At 31.6% G+C, this 24,101-nt stretch overlaps 3 protein-coding genes across 7 annotated transcripts; all 3 read left to right on the top strand.

The window, feature by feature from the left end:
- Positions 1-6,897: 6,897 nt before the first annotated feature.
- Positions 6,898-13,429, top strand: LOC114177652 (subtilisin-like protease SBT2.5). 4 transcript variants are annotated; one of them, XM_028063085.1, is made up of 12 exons: positions 6,898-7,178; positions 7,349-7,386; positions 7,508-7,721; positions 8,275-8,419; positions 8,521-8,915; positions 9,165-9,260; positions 9,348-9,420; positions 9,658-9,943; positions 11,083-11,408; positions 11,642-11,909; positions 12,281-12,562; positions 12,662-13,429. In XM_028063085.1, exons 3-12 carry the CDS (start codon positions 7,546-7,548, stop codon positions 13,066-13,068), a joined length of 2,454 nt encoding a protein of 817 aa, XP_027918886.1. In that variant the 5' UTR covers positions 6,898-7,178; positions 7,349-7,386; positions 7,508-7,545; the 3' UTR covers positions 13,069-13,429. The 4 variants fall into 4 exon arrangements, with proteins under 4 accessions (XP_027918886.1, XP_027918885.1, XP_027918888.1 ...); XM_028063084.1 differs by having other exon boundaries at positions 7,349-7,400; XM_028063087.1 differs by having other exon boundaries at positions 6,945-7,174.
- Positions 13,430-14,409: 980 nt separating this feature from the next.
- LOC114175617 (oxysterol-binding protein-related protein 4C-like) lies at positions 14,410-19,141 on the top strand. Its single transcript, XM_028060378.1, has 7 exons — positions 14,410-14,713; positions 15,464-15,638; positions 15,881-16,126; positions 16,250-16,346; positions 17,131-17,425; positions 17,625-17,727; positions 18,784-19,141. Exons 2-7 carry the CDS (start codon positions 15,471-15,473, stop codon positions 19,036-19,038), a joined length of 1,164 nt encoding a protein of 387 aa, XP_027916179.1. The 5' UTR covers positions 14,410-14,713; positions 15,464-15,470; the 3' UTR covers positions 19,039-19,141.
- Positions 19,142-19,945: 804 nt separating this feature from the next.
- Positions 19,946-22,561, top strand: LOC114179616 (oxysterol-binding protein-related protein 4C-like). Of its 2 annotated transcripts, XM_028066026.1 has the most exons (7): positions 19,946-20,246; positions 20,336-20,479; positions 20,663-20,908; positions 20,980-21,076; positions 21,205-21,496; positions 21,654-21,756; positions 21,865-22,561. In XM_028066026.1, the coding sequence occupies exons 1-7, from the start codon at positions 20,244-20,246 to the stop codon at positions 22,114-22,116; spliced, it is 1,137 nt and encodes a 378-aa protein (XP_027921827.1). In that variant the 5' UTR covers positions 19,946-20,243; the 3' UTR covers positions 22,117-22,561. The 2 variants fall into 2 exon arrangements, with proteins under 2 accessions (XP_027921827.1, XP_027921828.1); XM_028066027.1 differs by lacking the exon at positions 19,946-20,246 and having other exon boundaries at positions 20,388-20,479; positions 20,658-20,908.
- Positions 22,562-24,101: the final 1,540 nt, after the last annotated feature.

Genomic DNA, 24,101 nt, shown 5'->3' with positions numbered 1-24,101 from the left:
TCTGCAGAGCAATTGTCAATGGATTTCACCCTACCATGCAGAAGGTTAGTCCATGATCATCTAGGATCATTATACTGCCAAAGACTAAGACTTCCTGCTACTCTTCCCACTTGAATTAGTCTGCTCTATGTGAGTCTGACTGATTCTTTAGAGTTTCAGAAGGCAACCTTGCTTGAATTCTTATCTGATTATATACATTACAACACCACCATAAAATCTCGCCAAGAGTCTCATGGAATTACATCTAATCCACATGTTATCTCAAAACATCATAATCCCATGCCAATACTCAATCAACCAACTAATTCATAATTCATTTCATACCAAGCACATCAATATCACATCAAACATAACATACATAGTCACAGGTACATGCTTTTAAGAGTAATTAAATCAATCCACAAGTGAAATCACACAGTTTGAAACAAATCCGCCTCATTCTCGCTCAAGCTAAGAGGTCTCGCTCAAGCGACAGGGTCCCTTCGCTCAAGTAAGACTCTCCTCACCTGGGCAAGAGCTCAAACATGGGGTACAATGTGTCACTGCGAGTTCTCGCTTAACCTAGACCTTCTCGCTTAGGCGAGAATTCTCTCGCTTGGGTGAGAATTCTCGCTTGGGCGACAACTCACCCAGAAACACATACATCATATTATCACACCATCAAAAATCATCATCCAAGCATGTGAACACAACAATAGAACTGAAAACAAGTAATATGTTTTGAAAACATGAAAAGCTCTAGCTTCCCTTACCTTGACAGATGCTAGCCGCAACAAGAACAAGCCCCAAAGAAGGACACCACAACACGATTATAGCTTACAGAGCTGGAAAACAAAATCAAGGAAGATAACATTGAGACCCTAACAGAGATTACAATGGAAATAATCTTTAAAACAAAAAAAAAATGAAATGGATTAGGGGTTGGGGATTAACTTACGTAGAAGAAGGAACGTTCTGCTAGCTCGGAGGACATAACTTAAGCCGTTGCAGAATTCTGTTTCAAAAAAAGAGAGAAGGTAAGAGACTTGTTGTTAAGTGAGGAGACAAAATAGGAGTAAGGGGACAACTGAATGGGGTCTTGAAAAACAAGTGGACTCACCTTGGACCTTCTAATAAAACCAAACCCATTTAATACAAAAAGTGGGTCTTACATTTTATATTTAACATGTTTATGAAATTGATTATCTTTTAATATTATGATTAATTGATTTTGGTTAAAGTTATAAAATGGTAAATTCTCATATTTATTATCCTTATTATTTTGTTGCTATTTAAATATTTTAACTACAATATCTATTTGAAATTGATTTAACAAATTCCAATCGTTATATGAGAAGAAAAATATTTAGTTTTATGATCTAAAATATATATAACAAGTATAATTTATATTTTTTCATAAACATGTAAACACAAGGGAGAAGAAGACAAAGTTTAATGAAAAGCATAGCACATAGAAATGAGATACATGTGCATGACAAGGCAAGATGAGACTTAGTAACTGTTCCATGGCTTCCAAAAAGTTTCTGCTTTTTCCTCACTATATAAATTTTTTCTTCATTTTCCCTTCTTTCATTCAATTTCCGTATAATTTTTCAAGATAACATTACACACATTTAAATCTCACTGAATTCTTGGTATCTTTTTCTATGATTCATGATGAAAGTTTTGTTTCAGTCCACTCACCTAAACTCTCCTTTTGACTCTCAGCATTATTAAATAATAAATGTTCATGAATCGTTCACATGCACAAAGTTAGATAATATACACCATCATTACACTCCTCATTGTTTAATTTGCAAAGTCACCAACGTAATCAAAGTCATATTATAGAATATCGAAATTTAAATTCCCAATTTATTTATTTATTAAGGTGCTAGGATTTGGAGTTTTATTACTTAATATTTGTCATCGATTTAAAGGGGAATTCATGTACGCGGTAATGAAATGATGAAGTGAGATGAGATGACTAATTAAAGTAAGATTACTATAAACTATTCACTAAAAGCAAACAATATTAAGATAAAATAATGCTTTTAGTTGGACGGAATAAATCTCATTGGGATTCGATGTCAAATTCTTGAAAAGTTTAATTATTTAGGTGGAGAAAAATAAGCACTTTATATATCTGTTTTTGTTAATTTCAAGATTATTTTAATATCTCTATACACTACAACATTAAACATTTCAAAGTAAGAAAAAAGTATGAATTTAATGACAGGACTTGAAATATGAGATTGAGTTTTATATTGGCAGTAAAAAAATTAACATAAGGAAAAAAACTATAACTATTTTAAATGAAAAATAATATCATAAACTTTATGTATATTTATTTATAATTTAATAGTGTAATGTTTTAGATAAAGAATTTTGTAATTTATAAAATATTTAAATATTTTAAATTTGAATTACTCTTATTTTAATTAATTATTTTTTAAATTTTTTATTCAAATTTATTGAGTTTTAATTATTATTAAATATAAAAAATGTTAACTAACTAGTCGACAATTAAAAATGTTAACATTGATGATATATTTTAATCGGTTTTTTATGTTAATTTTTATTTACAGCTGGTTAATATTTTTTCAATTAATATTAGTGTATTTCTCTTTGTGTTTATGTCGACTGAAATTGTTTTTAGTTGATATCAATTACAATTATATGAGTGATATCAGTTGAGATTAATTTTACAATGTCGTTAGTTTTTTTTTTCTTTCTTTCTATTTTCAATTCTCGTCAAGAGAAAAAACTTTCAATTCACATTAACAAAAAATAATTCTACTTGACAAGTTAAAATTTGGAAATAATTCTTTTAAAATTAATGATAAAGAATGATGATAAAAAAATTACATTAAACAATAAAAATATCAAACATCAATCAAATAAATAATAAAATATAATTAATACTAAAAATGTTAAGATGAGTTCAAATTGTATTCAATTGTATCCGACATGATTCAGTACAAATTTGAGAAAAATTAATTTGGACAAAATATATATTTTTTTAAAAATGGTCAAACTAAATTGATTAGTCTAACCTACATATAAGTTAAATAGACTAAAACTAGGTTCGAGGTGGATTGATGTGTAACCCAACAACAATTGTTATTTTAATTTTTTGGATATTAATAATCGATTTAGTAACACAAATGTTGACATATTTTATTTCAGTATAATAAAAAGGTGATCTTCGAACTTTAATTTTATTAGCTTTATTTAGATTTAATTATTCACTTTGTCCTTGTTTTGATTGAGTGGTCTCTTAGTTTTTTTTTTCAATTTGGTCATAATTCTTTTTTAAAAACAATTTAATTTGGTCATTTATGTTTTGTATTTTACAAACGATGTTAAAATTAGTATCACATGTTAATTTGTATTTTTTTATTTTTAGAATTATTATTATTATTTTGAATTTTTTTCACGTATAAGTTCAAAGTTGTACCATGTAATATGACATAAGAGTGTCATGTGATAGAGTCTCAATTTAGTTCTTATATTTTTTTTATTAACTTTAATTCCAATTTCTTTTGAAATAAGGAGCAATGTTCTTTCCCTTCAAATTGGGTCAACATTTTTTTTATAATTAACATTTATAATAAATATTTCTGAAAAATAAAAATTAAACTAACTTTAAAATCTATTTGTTAATCTTATGTTAGTATGGACTCATTTAGAACTCAGAGAATACACGTGAGTGGAGTTGATAAAATTATAAGATTAATTACATATTAACAATAGTTTTCTCTTTAACGAATACTTGTGGTAATTCTAAATACTAAACAAGTATTTAATTTCTTCAACCTTTAAAAATAACAAATAAAACTAACAAAATGTTAATGCTTATTGTATTTAACTAACTATTTACTCTAATTTGTTTTATCATTTTTTCATTATAATTATCTATTAATTCTAATTATATAGATTGACAATTTAATACTTTTAAAAATTAGAATGTTGTTTTATAATGTTTGAAGGATTCAAATGTTTAATTTATTTGGTTTAACCAATTACAAAGGTTAACACTTTGATTTTCACTCACCATGTTTAAATAATGATTGGAGAAATATTTGTATAGTTTAATTTTGTGTTACTATAAATAAATGTATCGATTCAATCCACTTCAATTGTATTACAATGAATAAATAAAATAAGTTAAGAGAACAAAACATGCTTAAGGATGTGTTCTTTTGTGAAGATAAATTTGAGGGACTTTGAGTGAACTTGAAGATAAAATTGTAGTGTTTCTTTTAAACTTTGTTTTGATGAGATGATGGATTTGGGAAAGTGAATTTGGAGGTGAATGTGAGGATGTTTGGATTAAGAAAATTATTTTGTGATTTTAATGAATTTGAGAGAAAATTTTGTGTATAATGTGATTGGTAAAATAAATTAAAGAATAATATTTTAATGAACAAAATTGGATGATTAATATTCTACCATTAGAAATAAATGGTATATAAATTTAAATGTAAATAGTATAAATTATGTCAAAATGAGATTTGTTATTTTAAATTAGAAAAAAATATATTAAAATTAATAGAGTTTTGTTTGAAAAAAAATCAATTACATTTTCTTGAATAATACTTTTTATATTATTATTGAATCATATTAAAATAAAATAACATTGAAATGTATTAACATACTTAGTATCATTGTTATTTATACTTTTATATAGAACACAAAATATGACATAACACCAAAATAAAAAATAAAGAATTACACATTAATTTTTATTATAAATTAAATTCAAAATCATAAATAATTACGTAATTGAATAAATCAACAAACCTAATTAATTTGTTATTTTTTTAAAATAAATATAATTTCATTGTCGAGGGTGGATTTCACCTCTATTCTCTTTACTTGTTGAGGGTCGAATTGCAACACATTATTATAAATTAATATTTGTTTTTTAGTGCAAATAAGTTTTCTCAAGTGATACGATCACTTCCATTTCTTTCTGCATAAATAGAAAATCAACCAATTCAAAACATATTGTTAAGGGATCCAGAGATGAAAATAAGTCAATTTAAGAATAAAGTATGTGAAAGTTTGTGAGTGATCTGATATATGTGATAGATAAAAAAAAAATATTTAATATGTTTGGATTGATTATTGGTTCTACAAGTTTTAAAATCGGTTATCTCTTCCACTGACCCATCACAAAACCAACCCTTCCCCTATTCTTCTTCGTATTCAACATTCTCTCACGGGAATCGGTTCTACTAGTTTTATAATCAATTATCTCTTCTGAAACCCACCACAAAACCAACATTTCCATTCCTCTAGTCTTATTCATCTAGTCTTATTCATCTTCAATAACACAAGGAAATGCTTCGCTTCCAACACCACAAACCACCCACTTTGAGACTATCATAGAATCACTGCAAAACCATTGAAGAACCATCACAGGTACCACCGCGAGCAATCAATTACACCATGAGAGGTCAAGAATGCACATCCCACAATACATGAAAGCAACACATGCATGCATAATCATTTTCAAATGAAGAATAGTTGTGTAAAAGTGTCACCCACACCACTAAACTCCCTCAATGGAGCGGAGATAGTTGAATGTTGACATCTCACAAATCCATTGTCACAAATTTATCCCAATTATTTTAAACAAACTTCAACTTCACTCGCTCGCCTATTTGCTCACCCAATATATTAGTGGAAGCGAACACAACTTAAGTAAGTCGATTACCAAATTCAATAACTCATGATGGGTTGAATTGAGTTAAAAAATTTATGACTAACTAGAAAATAAAACGAGTTAAATTAACATGCTTTTAGCTTAATTTATTACTAGTCAACTCATATGAGTCATTACTTTGACACCTCATGTCCTTGAAAAAATAATCTATTTAATTTTAGATAATAAAATTCAAGCCAATAGCAAGTAAAAAATAATAATATTCAAAATTTAAATACAAAACTATTTGTATTAACATAAAAATATCAATTAAAAGGTACGTATTTCAATAATATTTTAGTTTTATTCAAATTAATAATCTTTCGATTAAAATCAAGTTAGAAGAAATTATGAAGACAAAACACATTAGTTTTAAAATATTGAAAATTTTAAATGTTACATGAAATTTAAAGTTATGTACTTTTAAGTAATCTGATTATTTCTAAAAAAAGTTATAAACTATTATTTTTTTACTCAAATAATATATTTTTTATTTTAAAATAATTCAAATTTTCTATACGATAATTTATCCTATCGAATCTCTAAATTGAAACATATTATAAGTGCCTGGCCTTAACAAAAAAACTCAACACAAAAATCAGTAATGTAATCTGTGCTTAAATTATGGCACTAATATTTTTTAATTGAACTAACTGAAAATAGGAGAGGAAATTATTTCATCAATGAAGAGTAATTTTTTTCGTTGAAATTCATACACTTCATTTTACTGTCACAAATACTCTGAATAAAAATTACATGTATTGATTACAACAAATATTTTCTATTAAAAAAATACCCTTTAAACTTAAAATTTGTAATAAATTACTCAATTTTCCACTTCCAACACCATACAAAAATTCCATACTCAATAAATGGGTACGTCAGTGTAATAATAGAAATGCAAAATTTCAATAATAATAATAATAGAAGTAATAATGAGTTTGCACCCTTTTCCCATCCCTGTGATTTCGGACACGCGTAAACGCCACCAAACGTGAAGGGCAATCTCGTCCTTTCACCTCAACTGCCTCCGACAGCCTGCGCGCGAATGTCCCCTTTCCCACCTTTTATTTAATACTATTAATTTGCGAACAAAGCAGAACCGCAACCTCACAATTTTTCTAAAAGTAAAAAAATAAAAATAAAAACACTCACACTCACATTGTTTTTTTATTAAATTCATCAACGAAAACAAAATGATTCCAATAATAATGATAAACAATGAAAGCTAATTGTTAATAATACTAACATCAATATTAATATTACTTCACTGCATCAAGATTCAAGATCAGCCATGATGCTCTTACTTCACTCCATTGACATTCAATTAAACAAATAAACCAAACCCTAACACTCTCACTCTTCACTTACCACCTTCTTCTTCTTCCATGGCTTTCAGGTTCATCACTGATCGTTAGATCACTGATCACCGCAATGTGAATGAATGAGTGAGTGCATTGACGTGTATGTGAATCAAGTCAAGTAGGTGTGCAGACCATGTCCTTTCCCTTTTATCTTTGATTCCATCTTCTTCTGCTTTTCTCCCTCACAATGATTCTTTGCTTCCTCTTCTTCATTACTCTTCATTCTTATTCTTATTTTGTTTGATTTCACCTTCTCGTATTTTTTTTCTTGTTTTTTTTTCTCTGCTTCCAGTTTATGAGAGGGAGCAACTGCTGGCCACTTGGATCAGAGTGAGTGGGCATTGGTAAAGTTTGTTGCTTTGAGCCCAAATTTGCAGCTTGTGATTTCTATTTAGTAATTTTTTAGTTACCATTTTGTTTAACTGGTTGGCATTGACTGGACTTGACACAGATCTTGTAAGCTATTGGAGTTGGGATTGGTCGGTCAAAATGAGATTGTTGGAGTTTGGGTGTGTGTTGATTGTTGTTTCTGCACTTCTGGTTTCTGGGGATGCTGAGATTTACATAGTAACTGTTGAAGGTGAGCCTGTCATAAGTTACACTGGAGGTATTAATGGGTTTGAAGCTACTGCAGTGGAATCTGATGAGAAGATTGATACCGAAAGGTACTTTCCTCACTACTCTTCTTTGTTATTACTAGTTAGAGGCGTTCCTTTGACCTATTTCTTTCTTCAATAAACTATCCTTTTGGGCATTGGATTGGACTTGTTGTTAGCTGAGGTGAAACTGTCAATAGATTTTTTAAGTGTTTAATTTAATTTCTTCATGAATTAATTTAGTTTAGACCCTCTTAAGAAGTATGAACAGTAAAGTAAATGGTTTAACTGTTCAACTGTTGCTCATATGAAGTTTTTCTTGGAAACCTGAGTTATTTGAGAAGTGGAGATATTTATCTTTCTTGTGTTGGCTAGCATGTGATTGCGAACAATTTGTTCATAGATGGTGCCTTTTTTTCTCTCGTTTTTGAGGAAAATAATGCAATGATCAACACCCCACTCTGTTTTGAGCAGTAATTTTCATTTTACCAAAAAAAAAAATTTGGCTGTTATTTTTCTCTAGTATGTAATGAACCAAAAAATGGATATTGGATCGTGTGGTTGTGTTTCATTCATTCATATAAGGTTGCTGACCTTTTATACTATTTGAAACTTCTTCCAGTGAATTGGTTACTTCATATGCTCGCCATCTTGAGAAAAAACATGACATGCTGCTTGGGTTGCTGTTTGAGGAAGGGACATACCAGAAACTGTATAGCTATCGACATCTTATAAATGGGTTTGCTGTTCATATTTCACCGGAACAGGTGAAGTCTTCTTTTATTATTTTTATTTATCCAGCTGACTAACATATTTTGTTTTCATTTCCTTACCCTAATTTCAATATGTTATCCCTTTATATTAGTAGGCAGAAACTCTAAGACGTGCTCCAGGAGTGAAATCTGTTGAGAGGGATTGGAAAGTGAGGAAACATACAACACATACCCCACAATTTTTAGGGCTTCCAACTGGGGTTTGGCCAACTGGAGGTGGCTTTGATAGGGCTGGAGAAGACATTGTCATTGGATTTGTGGACTCAGGGATCTATCCTCATCACCCAAGTTTTGCAACTCATAATGCTGAGCCATATGGGCCAGTTCCAAAATATAGAGGAAAATGTGAAGCTGATCCGGATACTAAAAGAAGTTACTGCAACGGGAAGATTGTTGGAGCACAACATTTTGCTCAGGCTGCAATAGCTGCTGGGGCATTTAACCCTATAATTGACTTTGCGTCTCCTCTAGATGGTGATGGGCATGGAAGGTTAGGTCCTGCCACCTTTTTTATTTATTAACTTCTTTCCTTGGAATTATAATTATGTACCCTTTCTACAAGATTGAAAGATATCAAAACTTGTAATTCCTTCAATCCTTTTTATGAGCAAATCATTATAAAGTAAAATTAGTTATTCATTCTTTTTCTTTGACAACATTATGCTTACAGCCATACATCTTTTGATTTGATAACTTTTCTTTAATGATTTTCTGTTTTTTCTTTGTCGTCTCCTGGAAGTCATACTGCCTCTATTGCAGCTGGAAATAATGGTATTCCTGTGAGAATGCATGGACATGAATTTGGGAGAGCCAGTGGGATGGCTCCTCGTGCTAGGTGAGGAACAATAACACCCTTGGTTATTTTAAAACTTGAAACTACAATTCGTTCTGTTGCACTATACATTTGGTTTATCTTTTTTAGGATTGCTGTGTACAAGGCACTTTATAGACTGTTTGGAGGGTATGTTGCAGATGTCGTTGCTGCAATTGATCAGGTATACAAGAATATCACACACACATACACACATTGGCTTAAGAATTCATGAAATAGTCCGTACCTCCCATTAGATTGCTTATGAGTGGATATTATTGCAACTTTCAGCTGCACTTTTTATTTTGTTGTAAATCTCAACATTCAACATAAAATTCTATATCTTGTCCCTGCAATCTCATTTTCTACTGTTTGTATTCTATCTCAAAATTTATAATTTACAAAATTTGAATATCTACAGGCTGTATATGATGGAGTGGATATACTCAGCCTTTCAGTGGGACCCAACAGTCCTCCAGCAGCCACCAGAACTACCTTTTTGAACCCTTTTGATGCTACACTTCTTGGAGCTGTGAAAGCTGGTGTATTTGTCGCACAGGCTGCTGGAAATGGTGGTCCTTTTCCGAAGACAATGGTTTCATATAGTCCATGGATAGCATCGGTAGCAGCTGCAATTGATGATCGTAGATATAAAAACCATTTGATCCTTGGAAATGGAAAAACCTTAGCTGGAATTGGGTTGTCACGTGAGTTTTCTGAATTCTGACTATGCTTTTTCAGATTATTATTCTTTTTGATGGATTGATATTGAGAGTCAGGAGTTATGGTATGGTATGGATTGATTATCGAGACTTGTGAGGTATAATATGGAAGATTTTAGAAGAAATTTTCCTTTTTAGTTGATGGGAACACAAAAATAAGTTGATCTTCTGAATTTGAAAAAAAAAAACACGTTTTCAAGAAAACTCATTTTTTTTCTTTTATTGCTTCACTTTATCTTTAGCTTTGTTTTCTCCAGTACCACTATAAAAGAATGAAAGAACAAGATAAAATTGTCTTGGCTTTTTTCTATGTGTGACATCAATTATTTCCAAGTGTAGAAATGTCTTACTTGGGACTTAGGTATGGCATATCCCACCTTTACTTTAATAGGAAAAATGCATTTACTAGCTAGCTTTAATTGTTAAATTAGAGTAGTAGTCAAAATGAAATGTTTGGTGTTAGTATTCCTTCAATCAAGTTTTGTTTATTAAGGATAGATCAGATATGTTGATTCCTGATTATCTTTCACCTTAAATGGCTCAATGCATTTTAGTGAGACAAGTCTCATCCCTTAATTAAAAATGCGTGCAAAAAGAAATGTTATGTTATTTGGTTTGTAAATTATTTTTCAAGTTAAGTTGAAGATACTATATAAAATATTTAATAGCCTAGGTAAATTGTACTGACATCGCTAGGTGTTCTGCCTCTTTTCAACATATCTTTTGGTGACTGAGGATGTATATGTTCCTCATGTTCTCGTTTTCTGCAGAAGCAGTGAGTACTTCCTAAGGATATAAGTTATTGTTTACGATTTAATCGAGTTATTTCTTTCAATTTATTGTTTACTGTATAATATGAAATGTAGCAGAGTTGTATACATATTAGGTTTGTTTTGTTCTATTGGGGTTTATTTATTAATGCAACGTAGGCTGCAAAGCAAATTTCGTGAGTTCTTCATCAAGAAATAAGATGTTTCAAGTTTTATCTAAATGTACGCTTACATGGCATTGGCAAATCAGATATACTGATGTTCACATTTGATTTCTTGTTTTAGATTTCATGTATACTTTAAATATTCAATACCAAATCTATGTTGCTAAAATATGCATTATGGCTTCTACAGCTTCCACACATTTGAACGAAACATACACATTGGTTGCTGCAAATGATGTGTTGCTAGATTCTTCAGTTATGAGGTACAGCCCCACAGATTGCCAGAGACCAGAACTTTTAAACAAGAACTTGATAAAGGGAAATATTCTTCTCTGCGGTTATTCCTTCAATTTTGTTGTTGGCTCTGCATCAATCAAGAAAGTCTCAGAAACAGCAAAGGCCCTTGGTGCAGTTGGGTTTGTTCTTTGTGTCGAAAATGTTTCCCCAGGAACAAAATTTGATCCAGTCCCTGTCGGCCTTCCTGGGATTCTCATCACAGATGCCAGCTATTCAAAGGTAATCAAATTTATCTGTAATGGTATATCTATGCAGGTTTAGACTGAGCTCGATGCTAAGTTAATTTTATCTTTGCCTATAATTTATTCCACAGTCGAGTACTTATCTCATTTACCACTGATTTTTATCTTATTTTTCTACATTTTCCATCAATAATATTTGTTTTTGTTTATGATCATAAAGTATGCACTATTTATCACGGGATTTAGTACTTTCAAATTGTTATTTTTCAGGAACTTATAGATTATTATAATATCACTACACCAAGAGATTGGACTGGACGGGTAAAGAGGTTTGAAGGTACAGGTAAAATCGGTGATGGTTTGATGCCTATTCTGCATAAATCTGCACCACAGGTGGCATTATTCTCTGCTCGAGGACCAAATATAAAGGATTTCAGCTTCCAAGAGGCAGATCTTCTCAAACCAGATATATTAGCTCCTGGCTCATTGATTTGGGCTGCTTGGTGTCCAAATGGAACTGATGAGCCAAATTATGTCGGTAAGTAATTCATGAATTGACTAAATGGTGTTTTCTGTCTGTGGTTGCTTGAAAACTTCTACTACAATTATACATTTCAACCTCATGACCTGGACAAGAGAGCCTCTTGGTAGAAAGAAAAGAACATGTACATTGTACAATACAATAAAACCTGTCAAACTAATATGCTCTACATAGGAATATTAAATACTGATGTTTAGGGTTTCTCTTTGTTTTGAGATTACTTATAGATAATTTTAATTCCTACTAAATGATGCTCTAAATATATTATTAATGAATGCATAAAGGAGGGGTGGGATAAAACTAGAAGAAAAACTTGGTAATATATTATATATCATATAATTGATAGCAGTTTTTTTTTTCTTGTGCAGGTGAGGGGTTTGCCATGATCTCTGGAACCAGCATGTCTGCACCACATATAGCTGGAATAGCTGCTCTTATAAAGCAGAAGCACCCTCATTGGAGCCCTGCTGCCATTAAATCAGCCTTGATGACAACATCAACAACTCTAGACAGAGCAGGGAATCCTCTTCTAGCCCAGCAAACATCTGAATCAGAAGCTATGACGCTGGTCAAAGCTACTCCTTTTGATTATGGGAGTGGACATGTTGATCCAACAGCTGCCTTGGACCCTGGACTCATCTTTGATGCAGGTATGATTAAATAGCAGTCCATGATTGGATAACAGTGTAGACAACTTTTACTCAGCTATTTCAATTATATCTAAGAAACTTGATTAATCAATTTTGCAGGATACGAGGACTATCTAGGGTTCTTGTGCACAACACCAGGCATTGACGTTCATGAGATAAGGAACTACACTCACACACCATGTAACACCACCATGGGCAAGCCATCAAATTTAAACACCCCTTCTATCACAATTTCCCATCTGGTGAGAACTCAAGTTGTCACACGCACGGTCACAAATGTCGCCGAAGAAGAAACCTATGTGATCACAGCCAGAATGGAGCCAGCTGTTGCCATTGAAGTCAACCCTCCGGCAATGACTATCAAAGCAGGCGCATCACGACAGTTTTCAGTGACACTGACGGTTCGGTCAGTGAGAGGAACCTATAGTTTTGGAGAGGTTTTGATGAAAGGGAACAGAGGACACAAGGTGAGGATTCCTGTTCTGGCCAATGGATACCGAAGATAGATGTCATAGCTTAGTTTGGTCAGCAAAGCAAAGGAAAGCAGTGTTGCTTGTAATATTCTTTGTAACTTGTGGGGAATAAGGTATGGCGCTACATTTATTCGTCTAAATTATATATATAGTATTAAATCATGAATAGGTGTAATGTAATGTAATGTAAAGGTAAGCAGGTGTAAGGGGTCACTCCTAGTTTCTTCCACATATAAAGTTTTGCCTATATGGTCAAGTGTTGTAATGCTTCATCATAAGTTTTTCCCTGTATCTGCCTCATTCCCCAAAGTATCTTGCTTACTGCATGTGTAATACATGAAATAATTACTAGTATAACATAAAGTATCAATGGCACAGCGTAAATTTTACCAAAGCTGTTGGCAAGTTCAATTCCCTGGCTCTTATTTCAGCAGTAGTCATGGTTTGAAAGCAAATTAAGCAACTGGGTTTTCGTGTTGTGGCCAAAATATGATTGTTAGTGGACCTGGTTAGAGGACATGATTATTGACTTCTTGCGTTTTGTTTTTTTAGTATTATTATGTTCCACCAAGAATGTTCTAACTGGGTAGGTTTTCTCCTTTCATTACTACTATGCCTACCAGTGGTCCACCACACTTGCTTCTTCTAGGTGTGTATGTGACGTGCGGCAATCTTTTAGAGTTAATTGGATTGCAGAAAATAACAATTTAAGGTCGTTGAATCATAGAATCATAATTCATAAGACATGTTTTTAATGATAGACTTTGAGTGGCTTAATCAGTGACACAATATAGTAGCAACTCCAACTCTTCAAGCAAATGTATGTGTTTATCTGTTTAAGGAATATTTGGATAAATAATTAAAGTATTCTATTTAAAACATGGATAAATAAATTTCATGCTCGTGACAAGTTTTTATGTGATAAGATTTCTGAACAGGCATTTAATTACAATAATAATTCTTAATTCTCCAAAGGTATTTTAATAATTATCCTACTTTCACTATTTTAAGATGCATTTATTTTTTATATTTGATTTTTTTCTTTTAAAGGATGTAGGAGGGTATATTGGAGAAAACGGAAGATAATACGAAATTTGTAATTATTCTTTATTAAAGAGGAGTACTGTTGTTAATAGAAACTAAATGGCTCATTAAGTATGAAGTGCAATTTATAAAGTTTTATATATTTTTTTTTTATAAATTTCATATGATATAATGGATATAATTATCAATTTATCACAATAATGAGATCGTACAGAACTATCAATGTTTTAACAATAATTTCCATTTAAAATTTTGAATTCGTGAAATTTGATTGCAACTGGTGTGATAGTGAGATAGAATATTATTTATCTGTTCAATCTCTCTTCCAACTCCCACTTTCTAAATATATGCAAATATCCAAATGCAACCGATCAGTATTAGGTTTTCTTAGATGGATAAAATTTAATGGGAAAACCCAACCCATATAACACACACTCAATATTTTTCCATCATTTTGAGTGGCCCAAACAACAAAGTTTGTTTCCATATTCAATCAAATCCTTAAAGTCGCCAAAGTTTGAGTTCATACGTAGTTTTTCTCACATCTTACTTCTCCCTTCTCTCCAATCTAATGTCAAACTCTGCTTCTTCTTCATCTTCTTCTTCTTGATCAACTCAATCACAGCCGTGCAAGGTATGTCCTGTGTTTCTCAACTGTTTCCATGTGTGATCGAGCATGTTTGTTCTGTGTGCACCCTATCCATATCATACTAATTAATCGCAACAACAGCATCCACTGTTTTAGATTGAAATAAGTTTCGATTCTTTATAAGGTTGTTTTCCTATGGCTGTTTTCCGGCACCTCGAAAGGGTGGTTTTAATATTCCAAATGAGTGGTATTCATATGAATGCACATCACATTAGACAGTTTGCTTAATCACTCAACATAGTGCTATTATAATATTCTATGCGTTGGTTGTCATGTCAACTTAAGGCACGTGAAAACGAAACTAGGAACAAAAAAAAAAAAAGAAGGTTGGTATTCGTTCTCTCCCCACACGTAGAATATTTTTGGTACTGTTTTCTACTTTCCATAAGGACTTCAAAAGTAGAAAAAAAAAAAAAAAAACAAGTTATTCATTTGATATTCTGTAAAGAAGTTAATTAAAATATAAAAATAAATAAAGAAACATATACAAAATTAAGAATTGAACTAAAGTTATAGGTTTTTTAAAATGAAGAAGTTAAAATAAAGAGAATAAAAGACAACAAATGAATGCTACAAGAAACTCTCTTTTATTATCAGTTTTTAAAAATAATTTAATATCGTAGTTAATAATTATAAAGGTTACTGTAAATAACTCTAAATGTATTTTTAATTTAATTTATACACAGAGAATGGTAAATGTTTAGGGTAATCTAGAATATGTTTGATCGTGGTTAGGTGGGAAATGGATGTTACGAAATGGAAGCAAGCTAAGAAAATTGTTTTGACCAAACCCTTCTCAATAGAAGGCGAATCTGACGCAGAACCGTTTTATAGAGCCCCCAATCTCCTACGTCGCTTGTTAAGTTTACTCAAGAACGTGCGGCCAGGATCAGATCTCACAAACCTCCAGGCAAGTTCTCTCTTACACTAACCTTCAGATTCATCTAGACCTACCAAATTTACATATTCTATTCTATTCTATGAATCTATGTAGACACATTAAAACTTCGATTGTATCGATTAATTACATTTGCCTATAATGTCCTGTAATAAGAAAGACCGAAATTCTGAATACAATTTTAAAGCTTAAATTTTTTAGCAAAAATTAATGATGAGTGTCTAATAGATTGAAGCATTTTGTGTTGTGTACAGCTGCCGCCTGTGTTTAATTTGCCAAAATCTCAACTCCAATGCTATGGTGAATCAGTGTATTGCACATCTTCCAACTTGCTGAGAAAATGCAACACTGAGAAGAGTCCAGTGGACAGGTTCACATCTGTGGTAGCATGGAGCATATCTACCACACGCCCTTCATATTTCGGTGTGGCTCCTTATAATCCTATTCTTGGAGAGACGCACCATGTTTCTAAGGGCAATCTCAATGTCCTACTGGAACAGGTACTAGTTGCTTCTCAATTTGTACTTACCACTTCAGTCACATTATGCTCAAATTTGGACTCTCTCTTCATTGAATGTGTTAGGTACAATACAATAACTTTATCATCTTCTTGTTGTCTACAGGTTTCGGTCAACCCTCCTGTGTCTGCTCTCCATGCAACAGATGAGAAGGAAAACATTGAAATGATATGGTGGCAGCAACCTATTCCAAGATTTCGTGGTATCTTTCACCTTTTTCTAGGATCATTAGTAACTCAAATCCACACTGACACATAATTTAGAAACTGAAATGTACCATTGCTATACATTCTTCTCCAATTCTTAATTAAGGTTTCGACAGTGAACTTCTACAATGGTTGTGGTAGCTTTCAGTTTTTGGCATGCAGCAAATTTTGTGGTTCATTCATAGACCAATTACGAGATATAAGAAAGAACTAACAAAGGAGTATATGTTTGCAGTACTCTCTTAGCACATTTTTCAAACTCTATCATAACTAGCCGAACTTATTACAAATAATAAATGTGCGGGAATTTTACTTATTATTTGTTGAGTCACTCTCATCATTCCGTAATTTCTGATGAATTTTAACTGATGAAAGGGCCGGGAGTGTTAGAAAGAGGATATTAAAGAGTGTGTCACTAAGACTCTTCTATTTTTCGCATTATGCCATTTACCTGCCTTCTACAAATGAGATATCAAAGTGAAAACTGAATGCTTTTATTTATGACATAGCTTGGGGTAAAAGTAGTTCCACCATGCATTCTATCAAGTGCTGCATTTCATTCAGATGCTATTAGTACAATTTTGCAGTCTTCCTAATTGGTTGTGGAATCTTTACATGTTGTTCCTCTGACTTATGCCATGGTTGAATCCATGCAAAACATTGCTTATATCGGTCCACAATGAACCTGTCTCAAGTCAAATTTCAAGTAGTAAATGCTAGCTCCTTATTCAGCAGCCATGTTCTGTAAATTCATGAGAGTATTTCAAACTAAATATGCAGGCACATCCATAGAAACAGAAGTGCATGGTAAACGGCAGCTGAAGCTCCTAAATCATGGGGAAACATATGAAATGAATTGTCCTCACCTTTCAATTAGAATTCTTCCGGTTCCTCGGATGGACTGGGTTGGCAATGTTAACATACGGTGCCCTGAGACAGGTCTTGTTGCAGAAATATCATACACATCAAGCTACTCGCTTTTAGGATTTGGGGGAAATCGCAAATTGGTCAAAGGGAAGATCCTTGACCCATCATCATTCAAAGTTCTCTACGAAGTTGATGGTCATTGGGATAGGTAAGTGTATAGTCCCTCCGACATGCATTTATTTTTCTTCCATCTCTGTGATTTAAAATTTATCCATTTCATAGAATTTTTTTCTATTATTCTCTAAATTTTGTGTAGAAAAATAACACTTATGACGTGGTTTTTCAAGAATATTATGCTAAACATGATGATTATAGTGACACATTTCTTATGAAATTAAATTATGCAGGACAGTTCAAGTAAAGGATACAAACAGTGGAGAAGTCAGGGTGATATATGATGCAAAAGAAGTCATTTCAGGCCTCAAAACACCTATCGTCAAGGATGCAGAGGTGATTAACTTCTGTTCTGTCTCCATTTGCTTGTGATCTTTAGTTAGTTATATTTGTACATCCCTGACATTTATCAACTAATCTTCCTGGCATGGCCTGCAAAAGCTTTTTCTGATTAGTAACTAGAAGAATATGCTTTAGATAAATGACCCCCTTTAAGAGTGAAGTAAAAACTTGTTCTTTTCAATAGAATATGAACACAACTAAAACTGTATTGAAGAGAGAAACAAGTTAATCCAGAAGAGTTACTCTACCTAATAACTCTTAGTATGTTTTAAATTTAAGTAATCCAATCAAACTTTTTAATAGCAAGGTAATTTTATTTGATGGCTATCAAATAATTATAAATATTTATAAAAATCTGCAGGCTTAGTTATTTGATAAAAACTTTTAATTTAACTGTTAGATTGTCAAAATTCAAAAGTAATAATGGTTGTAATTTGATTCTAAGTTTTTAATAGTTGGTTAATTTTACAGTTAAACAGTACTATTTTGTATGTCGTCATCAGTTTATCCTTTTCAAAGTTAAAAAAGAAGTCAAAGATTGTTGCTCTTTTTTCCATATGACAACGAAAAAGAAACTCAAATGATAGCAACACATCAAAAACAATTAAATACGGTAGAGCACCCCCTCACATAACATCATTATGTGCTTCAGTTTTAGTGAGTCCTACAGCAATCAATAATCATTAACAATATCTTCTTGTTATCTTAACTTTGATTTTTTTTATAGAAGTATAATTTTGTTAACATATCACATCAATCATTTAATTGTATCGATGTGTTGGCATGGCTTGGTTGGAGATAGTATTACTCAGTAATTCAGAGCACACGTCCCTTTTCAAACATGTACTGTAAGAAAGAACTTTTGCATAGCCAAGCAGATACAGATGTACATTCATAACCTCTGTCATTATGTTATCATTTTGGTACTTTACAGAAACGACCAACAATTTGGTAGCATTTATCAATAGAGTTAGTAATTTGATTTTTACTTGATGTTAGATAATTTTGACCATCAAAAGGTTTTATTGTTGTTGTAATTGTCACATGCAGAGTGTGTGGACAAGTGAATCAGCTGTTGTTTGGGGTGAGTTGAGTGAAGCCATAATGAGAAATGAATGGGAGAAAGCAAGAGCAGAAAAGGAAGGTGTGGAAGAAAGAGAGAGGAAGATGGTGAGAGAAAGAGGTGTGAAAGGAGAAAGTTGGGTTCCTAAGAATTTTAGGGTGTCCTACAGCAAAGACACCGGCGAATGGAACTGTTCACCCATTCATAAATGGGTCCCTGCAGCCCCTATTATAGCTCCGTAATTTATTAAATTGTTTCAGTGACTTTCTTTTTAAAATTCAGTACTTTTGTATTATCAGTTAATAGTTTTTTTTTTAGAAATATGAAGCATCTCGTTTATGAATAGATTGATATTTGACAATTAAAATAGTAAAAACCAAAAAAAAAAAAAAGGAAGGGCCAAAAAGATACATGATGCAGAGACAAAGCAAAACGTTGGGAGTGGAATAAAGTCTTTATTGTCACAACCATAGATTGTTTGAGACAGGTTAAACGTGCTTAATCTGTCAATCCATGATGCAACATGTGAACACCGATTGAAACGTTAGCTTTATTTATTTTTCTTAACATCGAAATCAATTATTTGTTTTAGATAGGTTAAATATATAATAGCTTTCAAAGCCCAGGTTTTTAACTAAAATATCTACTACTACTAGTAAAAAGGTTTGGAAAACTTGTGTGAAGTGTTAATTTCCAATTTCAAAAACTTTTAATTAATATAAAAATACGTCGCTATTAGATTTGATCTCCACGAATTCATAAGCATAAAAGACTTAATATACAAAATAAAAGATGAATGCGACCTTAGTAAGAGTCATTCTTCTTTTTTATCTGTTTTTTTTCTTCTGATTACATATTTATTATTCTTTCTATTCTAGTATAACGCACACACACACATACTATAACACCAACAAATTGTTAAAGCGAGTGCCAAAATTCAACTTTCTTGTTCATGATTATAAATCGATAGTTATTTAATTTCTTGAAAAAATATAAATTTGAATTTAATAAATGTGTAATAATCACATTTTACTATTAAATTTTGTGATTAATGCTATTACTAAGTGTATCGTGAAAGAGTAAGTTGATATTAGGTTATAAAGTTTAAGAAGTAGTTTAATGAATAAACTGCAATATTTAGATATTTAAGAAGTAGTAATGCAATTATTTATTTGATAAAAATGGAGATGGGCAGCATATAGTGATATTTGCAGAGAATGGTGGTGAGGTAGAATTATTAAGCTGGTAGGTAGTGTAGAGGAGAGGGGAAATAAAGGGTTTTTGCAGAGAGTGTACGTATGATATAAATAAAAGCAGGAAGTAGAGTAGGTAGCTACCACCATATATATTCAGCTTCTTCAGCTTCATCAGCTTCACCAGGTTCAGCTTAGCTAGCTTCTGAGTTCTGCAAGACAAGTTAAGTTGTCGCAGATACAAACATCCATACATGGTAAGTAAGTACACATATTTATTTCTCTCATTCACAACTTATAGTGTCTTATGTTTTTGTTTTGTGGGCATGTTTGTGTTGCGGTGTAGGACAAAAAAATAGTCCTCACAAGGCCATTCTCATTGGAGAGGCAATCAGATGAGGACACAAACCCTAAAGCTCCAAACATTTTCCGCCGCATACTTAGTCTCTTTAAGAATGTCCGCCCAGGATCCGATGTCTCTTGCTTCAAGGTAAGCTACTACATACTTTTAACTCTTACTTATTGTTTTCATATTTTATTTGTTTACTTTTTTATAAGATATAACTAATATTGTAGTTTTGTGCAATAAGAAAATATTCATTTTATGTAACTAAAACTTGAAATAAGTAATAATCTTAGGATAATTTGTGATTATTGTACTTGATCAGTGCAGCTTCCACCTGAGTTCAACATGCCCAAGTCAGAACTTCAGTGCTATGCAGAGTGCGTATATTCCACAGCATTAGACATCCTAAGCAACCTCAACGGTGGCAACACACCACTGAATAGACTCATAAATGTTGTAGCATGGACCATTTCCACAGTGCGCCCCTTTTGGGTTGGTGTTGCTCCCTACAATCCCACTCTTGGTGAGACTCACCATGTTTCCAAAGGAACCCTCAATGTCTTACTCGAACAGGTACTATACTCGCTCTGATTTTTCATTTTCATGTCACAATAAATCTCCATAAACACATGTTTTGTTCTCAGGTTTCACATCACCCTCCCGTCTCTGCACTCCATGCAACCGATTCTAAGGAGAACATAGAAATTATATGGTGCAACTCTACTTCTCCAAAATTCACTGGTAATTCAACTTCTTCAACATTTATATCTTCTTTTCTAAAATAAATATGTCAATTTCCATAATAATTGGAAGTCTTTGTCTTTCTTAAATTTTCCAATGACTAAAAACTTTGAATTCAAATCATGCAGGTACTTCAGTAGAAGTTCGTGTGCATGGCATACGACAGTTGAAGCTCCACAATCATGGAGAGACGTATGAAATGAATTCTCCTGATCTCCTTCTCAGAATTTTCCCTGTCCCTGGAGTTGATTGGGTTGGCAATGTCACTATCCGGTGCATAGAAACAGGCCTTGTCGCAGAATTAAGCTACCATAGCCAATCTTTCTTTGGGTTTGGGACAAACCGGAGACTGGTTAAAGGGAAGATCTTTGATTCTTTATCTAAGAAAATTCTGTATAAAATTGAAGGTCATTGGGACAGGTAGGTATCCCACACTGAAGTTTTATTAACTAAATTATCTGTATGTGATCAGAAATCAAAACCTACGTACTTTCCACCTACCTTTTGTCAATTCTTTACCTATATAGTACTGTGATATGTCGCTAATCCAATCATTCCCATAAATGCGTTATTGCAGTACTGTAACAGTGAAGAATACAGAGAATGCAGAAGTAAGAGTGATCTATGATGCAAAACAAGTTATATCAGGACTCCAACCTCCTATTGTGAAGGATCCAGAGGTAATAAATATCAAAATTCATTAAATGGTAACACGTATCATATCATTTTTTAAAATTTTCATGTGGAAGTTTGGAGTTTTATTATTATGTGATTGTGCATATATGCAGAGTGTGTGGGCAACAGAAACAGCTCATGTTTGGAGTGAGTTGAGCGAAGCCATCTTAAACAAAGAGTGGGAAAAAGCAGAAGAAGCAAAGAAAAGTATAGAAGAAAGACAAAGGGAGCTTCGCAGAGAAAGAGAATCAAAAGGAGAAAATTGGGTTCCTAAACACTTTACTGTGTCTTACAGCAAAGAAAAGGGTTGGAACTGTTCACCGATTGAAAAGTGGGTCCCAAATGCCCCTATCATCTCCTTGTAAACTTTTTTTGTATGTTTCAAAACCTTTTCCAAGAAACAACCACGTACTGCATCATCGTTTGCATCTGTGTTTTAAAACGAGGTGGTTTGATATCGTGAAAGTCATCTATGCATGGTTGTTATGAAAAGCAATAAGTGAAGCAGGCATTGGTTTTGAATTCTTGCTATGAACTGTCGAATTTGGCACAGAAAGAAGAAAAAGAATTGAAAGAACAATGTGTGTGTGATGAGAGATATTAGTGTTGGAAATGGGAGAGAAGAAGAGGAGTAGAAGATGAAGGCACATGCATCCCATGTGAATATGCAACTCTCACAATGAATGAAGAGTGAGGAATGTGAAAGATTGAAAGATTCAAAATGTGCGATCCAAGAAAGTTCCACGTAGCTTTGATTCTTCCACCTGTTCTATAAATCCTTTATGGTGAAAGTATGGGTTCCAAAATCAATCAGCTTTCTTTCGCAAAGTTTACCACAAAACACTACTGAAATTAGGTTAAATATAAAATTTTGTAAGAATTCTATTGAACCAATATAAGGTTTTTATCAAGAATTTTAAATTGTAAAAATGTTTTTCTAAAATTTCATTTTTAACTAATGCGAACGAAGTTAATTTCATTTTTTTTTCTCATACAGTTTTATGAAAAAAAAAAAGTATTGTAAAAATGTACCCTTAATCAAAGGTTAAAACACAATCGTTATTTTTTATATTTTATTAATATAAAAAATTGTATCATTTTATTTTGAAAAAGAGATACAAGGTTTTCTTAATAATCTTTTCAAAATCAAGAAATTTAGTCTAAATGTTTAATTAAATTAAGACTATCAAATAAAAAATATTAATGTTAAAAGGTATATGTCTAACACATTCTAACCAATGCTTAACAAATTCAATTCGTTGTCACAAAAGTATTAAAAGAACATACTTTTAGGTGGAAGCCAATATTAAAATCATCATCATCACTACATTAATTAAAAGAAAGAAATATGATATCTTCAACTTTTATACTTTGTAGAATTCACCATCAACTATGTATATAATAATTTCATTTTAAAATTTTATTTATATTTATCACCATCGTCATCTAAATACAATATCTTACTATTAAAAATAATAATTATATTTTGACTCCCATTTTTTAACTCATATTCTTTACTTTCTAAGTTGAGTTAATATGAATAATTGATTCTTTCAAATAAATAAATAATAATACATTAATCAATAATTCACACTAAACCACTTCAAGAACAAAAAAAAAAGAGTTATATTATTATTATTCTAAAAAAAACATCAGATAGTTATAAAAATATGTAGGTGTAAAAATATTAATTTTCTCAAATAAATAAATATAATGCCAAATAAGCTACAAGTGAGAGATTATGAAAATTAACATTAATATCTTCATCGTTAATACCACATAATTTACATGGCAAAACTGCTAATTAAAAAAAACAAATAAAAACCTAACTTATTTTCTGATGATCAAGAAACTTAAATTATGAATTAAAAGAATAAGGAGAAGAAAAAAAATATATTTCGACATAAATTATCTAACTATAAATAGAAATCTCTTTTCTATTGTGAAATTATATTCCTTAAACCTTACCTGGATACTTTACTTAGACAATAATTAAATTTTCTTCATTTATCTGAGAGTCGTGTATCTCCCTCAAGCTAAATCCATGCTATTTTTTTCTGAATAATTTAAAATTAAATATTTTCAAATAGGAGACTTTTATTTATATGTTATGAATGATCGGTATTTCTAAATAACTTTGATATCTAATATCAAATAAATTTTAAAAAATAATTTAATTTTATGAAATTTAATTTATAAAATTAAATTTTTATTCATTTATATACTACAAATTATTTTTATTTTGAATTAATAAAAATGTTCAATAAAATATTCAATTATACAAATAATAACAATCATATCTCAATTCAGTCCATTAATAGTTGTAGTTATCTGAATGAACTAATATAGT

Source organism: Vigna unguiculata, chromosome 3 (assembly GCF_004118075.2).
Source record: "Vigna unguiculata cultivar IT97K-499-35 chromosome 3, ASM411807v1, whole genome shotgun sequence".
Taxonomy (NCBI): domain Eukaryota; kingdom Viridiplantae; phylum Streptophyta; class Magnoliopsida; order Fabales; family Fabaceae; genus Vigna; species Vigna unguiculata.
This window is presented reverse-complemented; position numbering and strand designations above follow the sequence as displayed.

What these genes read in the sequence shown, in the direction of transcription:
- LOC114177652 (XM_028063085.1), top strand. Translation starts at nt 7,546, where the DNA reads ATGAGATTGTTGGAGTTTGGGTGTGTGTTGATTGTTGTTTCTGCACTT. An exon ending in TTCATATTTCACCGGAACAG is followed by an intron (nt 8,420 to 8,520) that starts GTGAAGTCTTCT and finishes TTATATTAGTAG; the next exon opens with GCAGAAACTCTAAGACGTGC. An exon ending in TGGACTCATCTTTGATGCAG is followed by an intron (nt 12,563 to 12,661) that starts GTATGATTAAAT and finishes TCAATTTTGCAG; the next exon opens with GATACGAGGACTATCTAGGG.
- LOC114175617 (XM_028060378.1), top strand. Translation starts at nt 15,471, where the DNA reads ATGGATGTTACGAAATGGAAGCAAGCTAAGAAAATTGTTTTGACCAAA. An exon ending in CAGATCTCACAAACCTCCAG is followed by an intron (nt 15,639 to 15,880) that starts GCAAGTTCTCTC and finishes TGTTGTGTACAG; the next exon opens with CTGCCGCCTGTGTTTAATTT. An exon ending in TCAATGTCCTACTGGAACAG is followed by an intron (nt 16,127 to 16,249) that starts GTACTAGTTGCT and finishes TGTTGTCTACAG; the next exon opens with GTTTCGGTCAACCCTCCTGT.
- LOC114179616 (XM_028066026.1), top strand. An exon ending in ATTGAAGGTCATTGGGACAG is followed by an intron (nt 21,497 to 21,653) that starts GTAGGTATCCCA and finishes GCGTTATTGCAG; the next exon opens with TACTGTAACAGTGAAGAATA. An exon ending in CTATTGTGAAGGATCCAGAG is followed by an intron (nt 21,757 to 21,864) that starts GTAATAAATATC and finishes GCATATATGCAG; the next exon opens with AGTGTGTGGGCAACAGAAAC.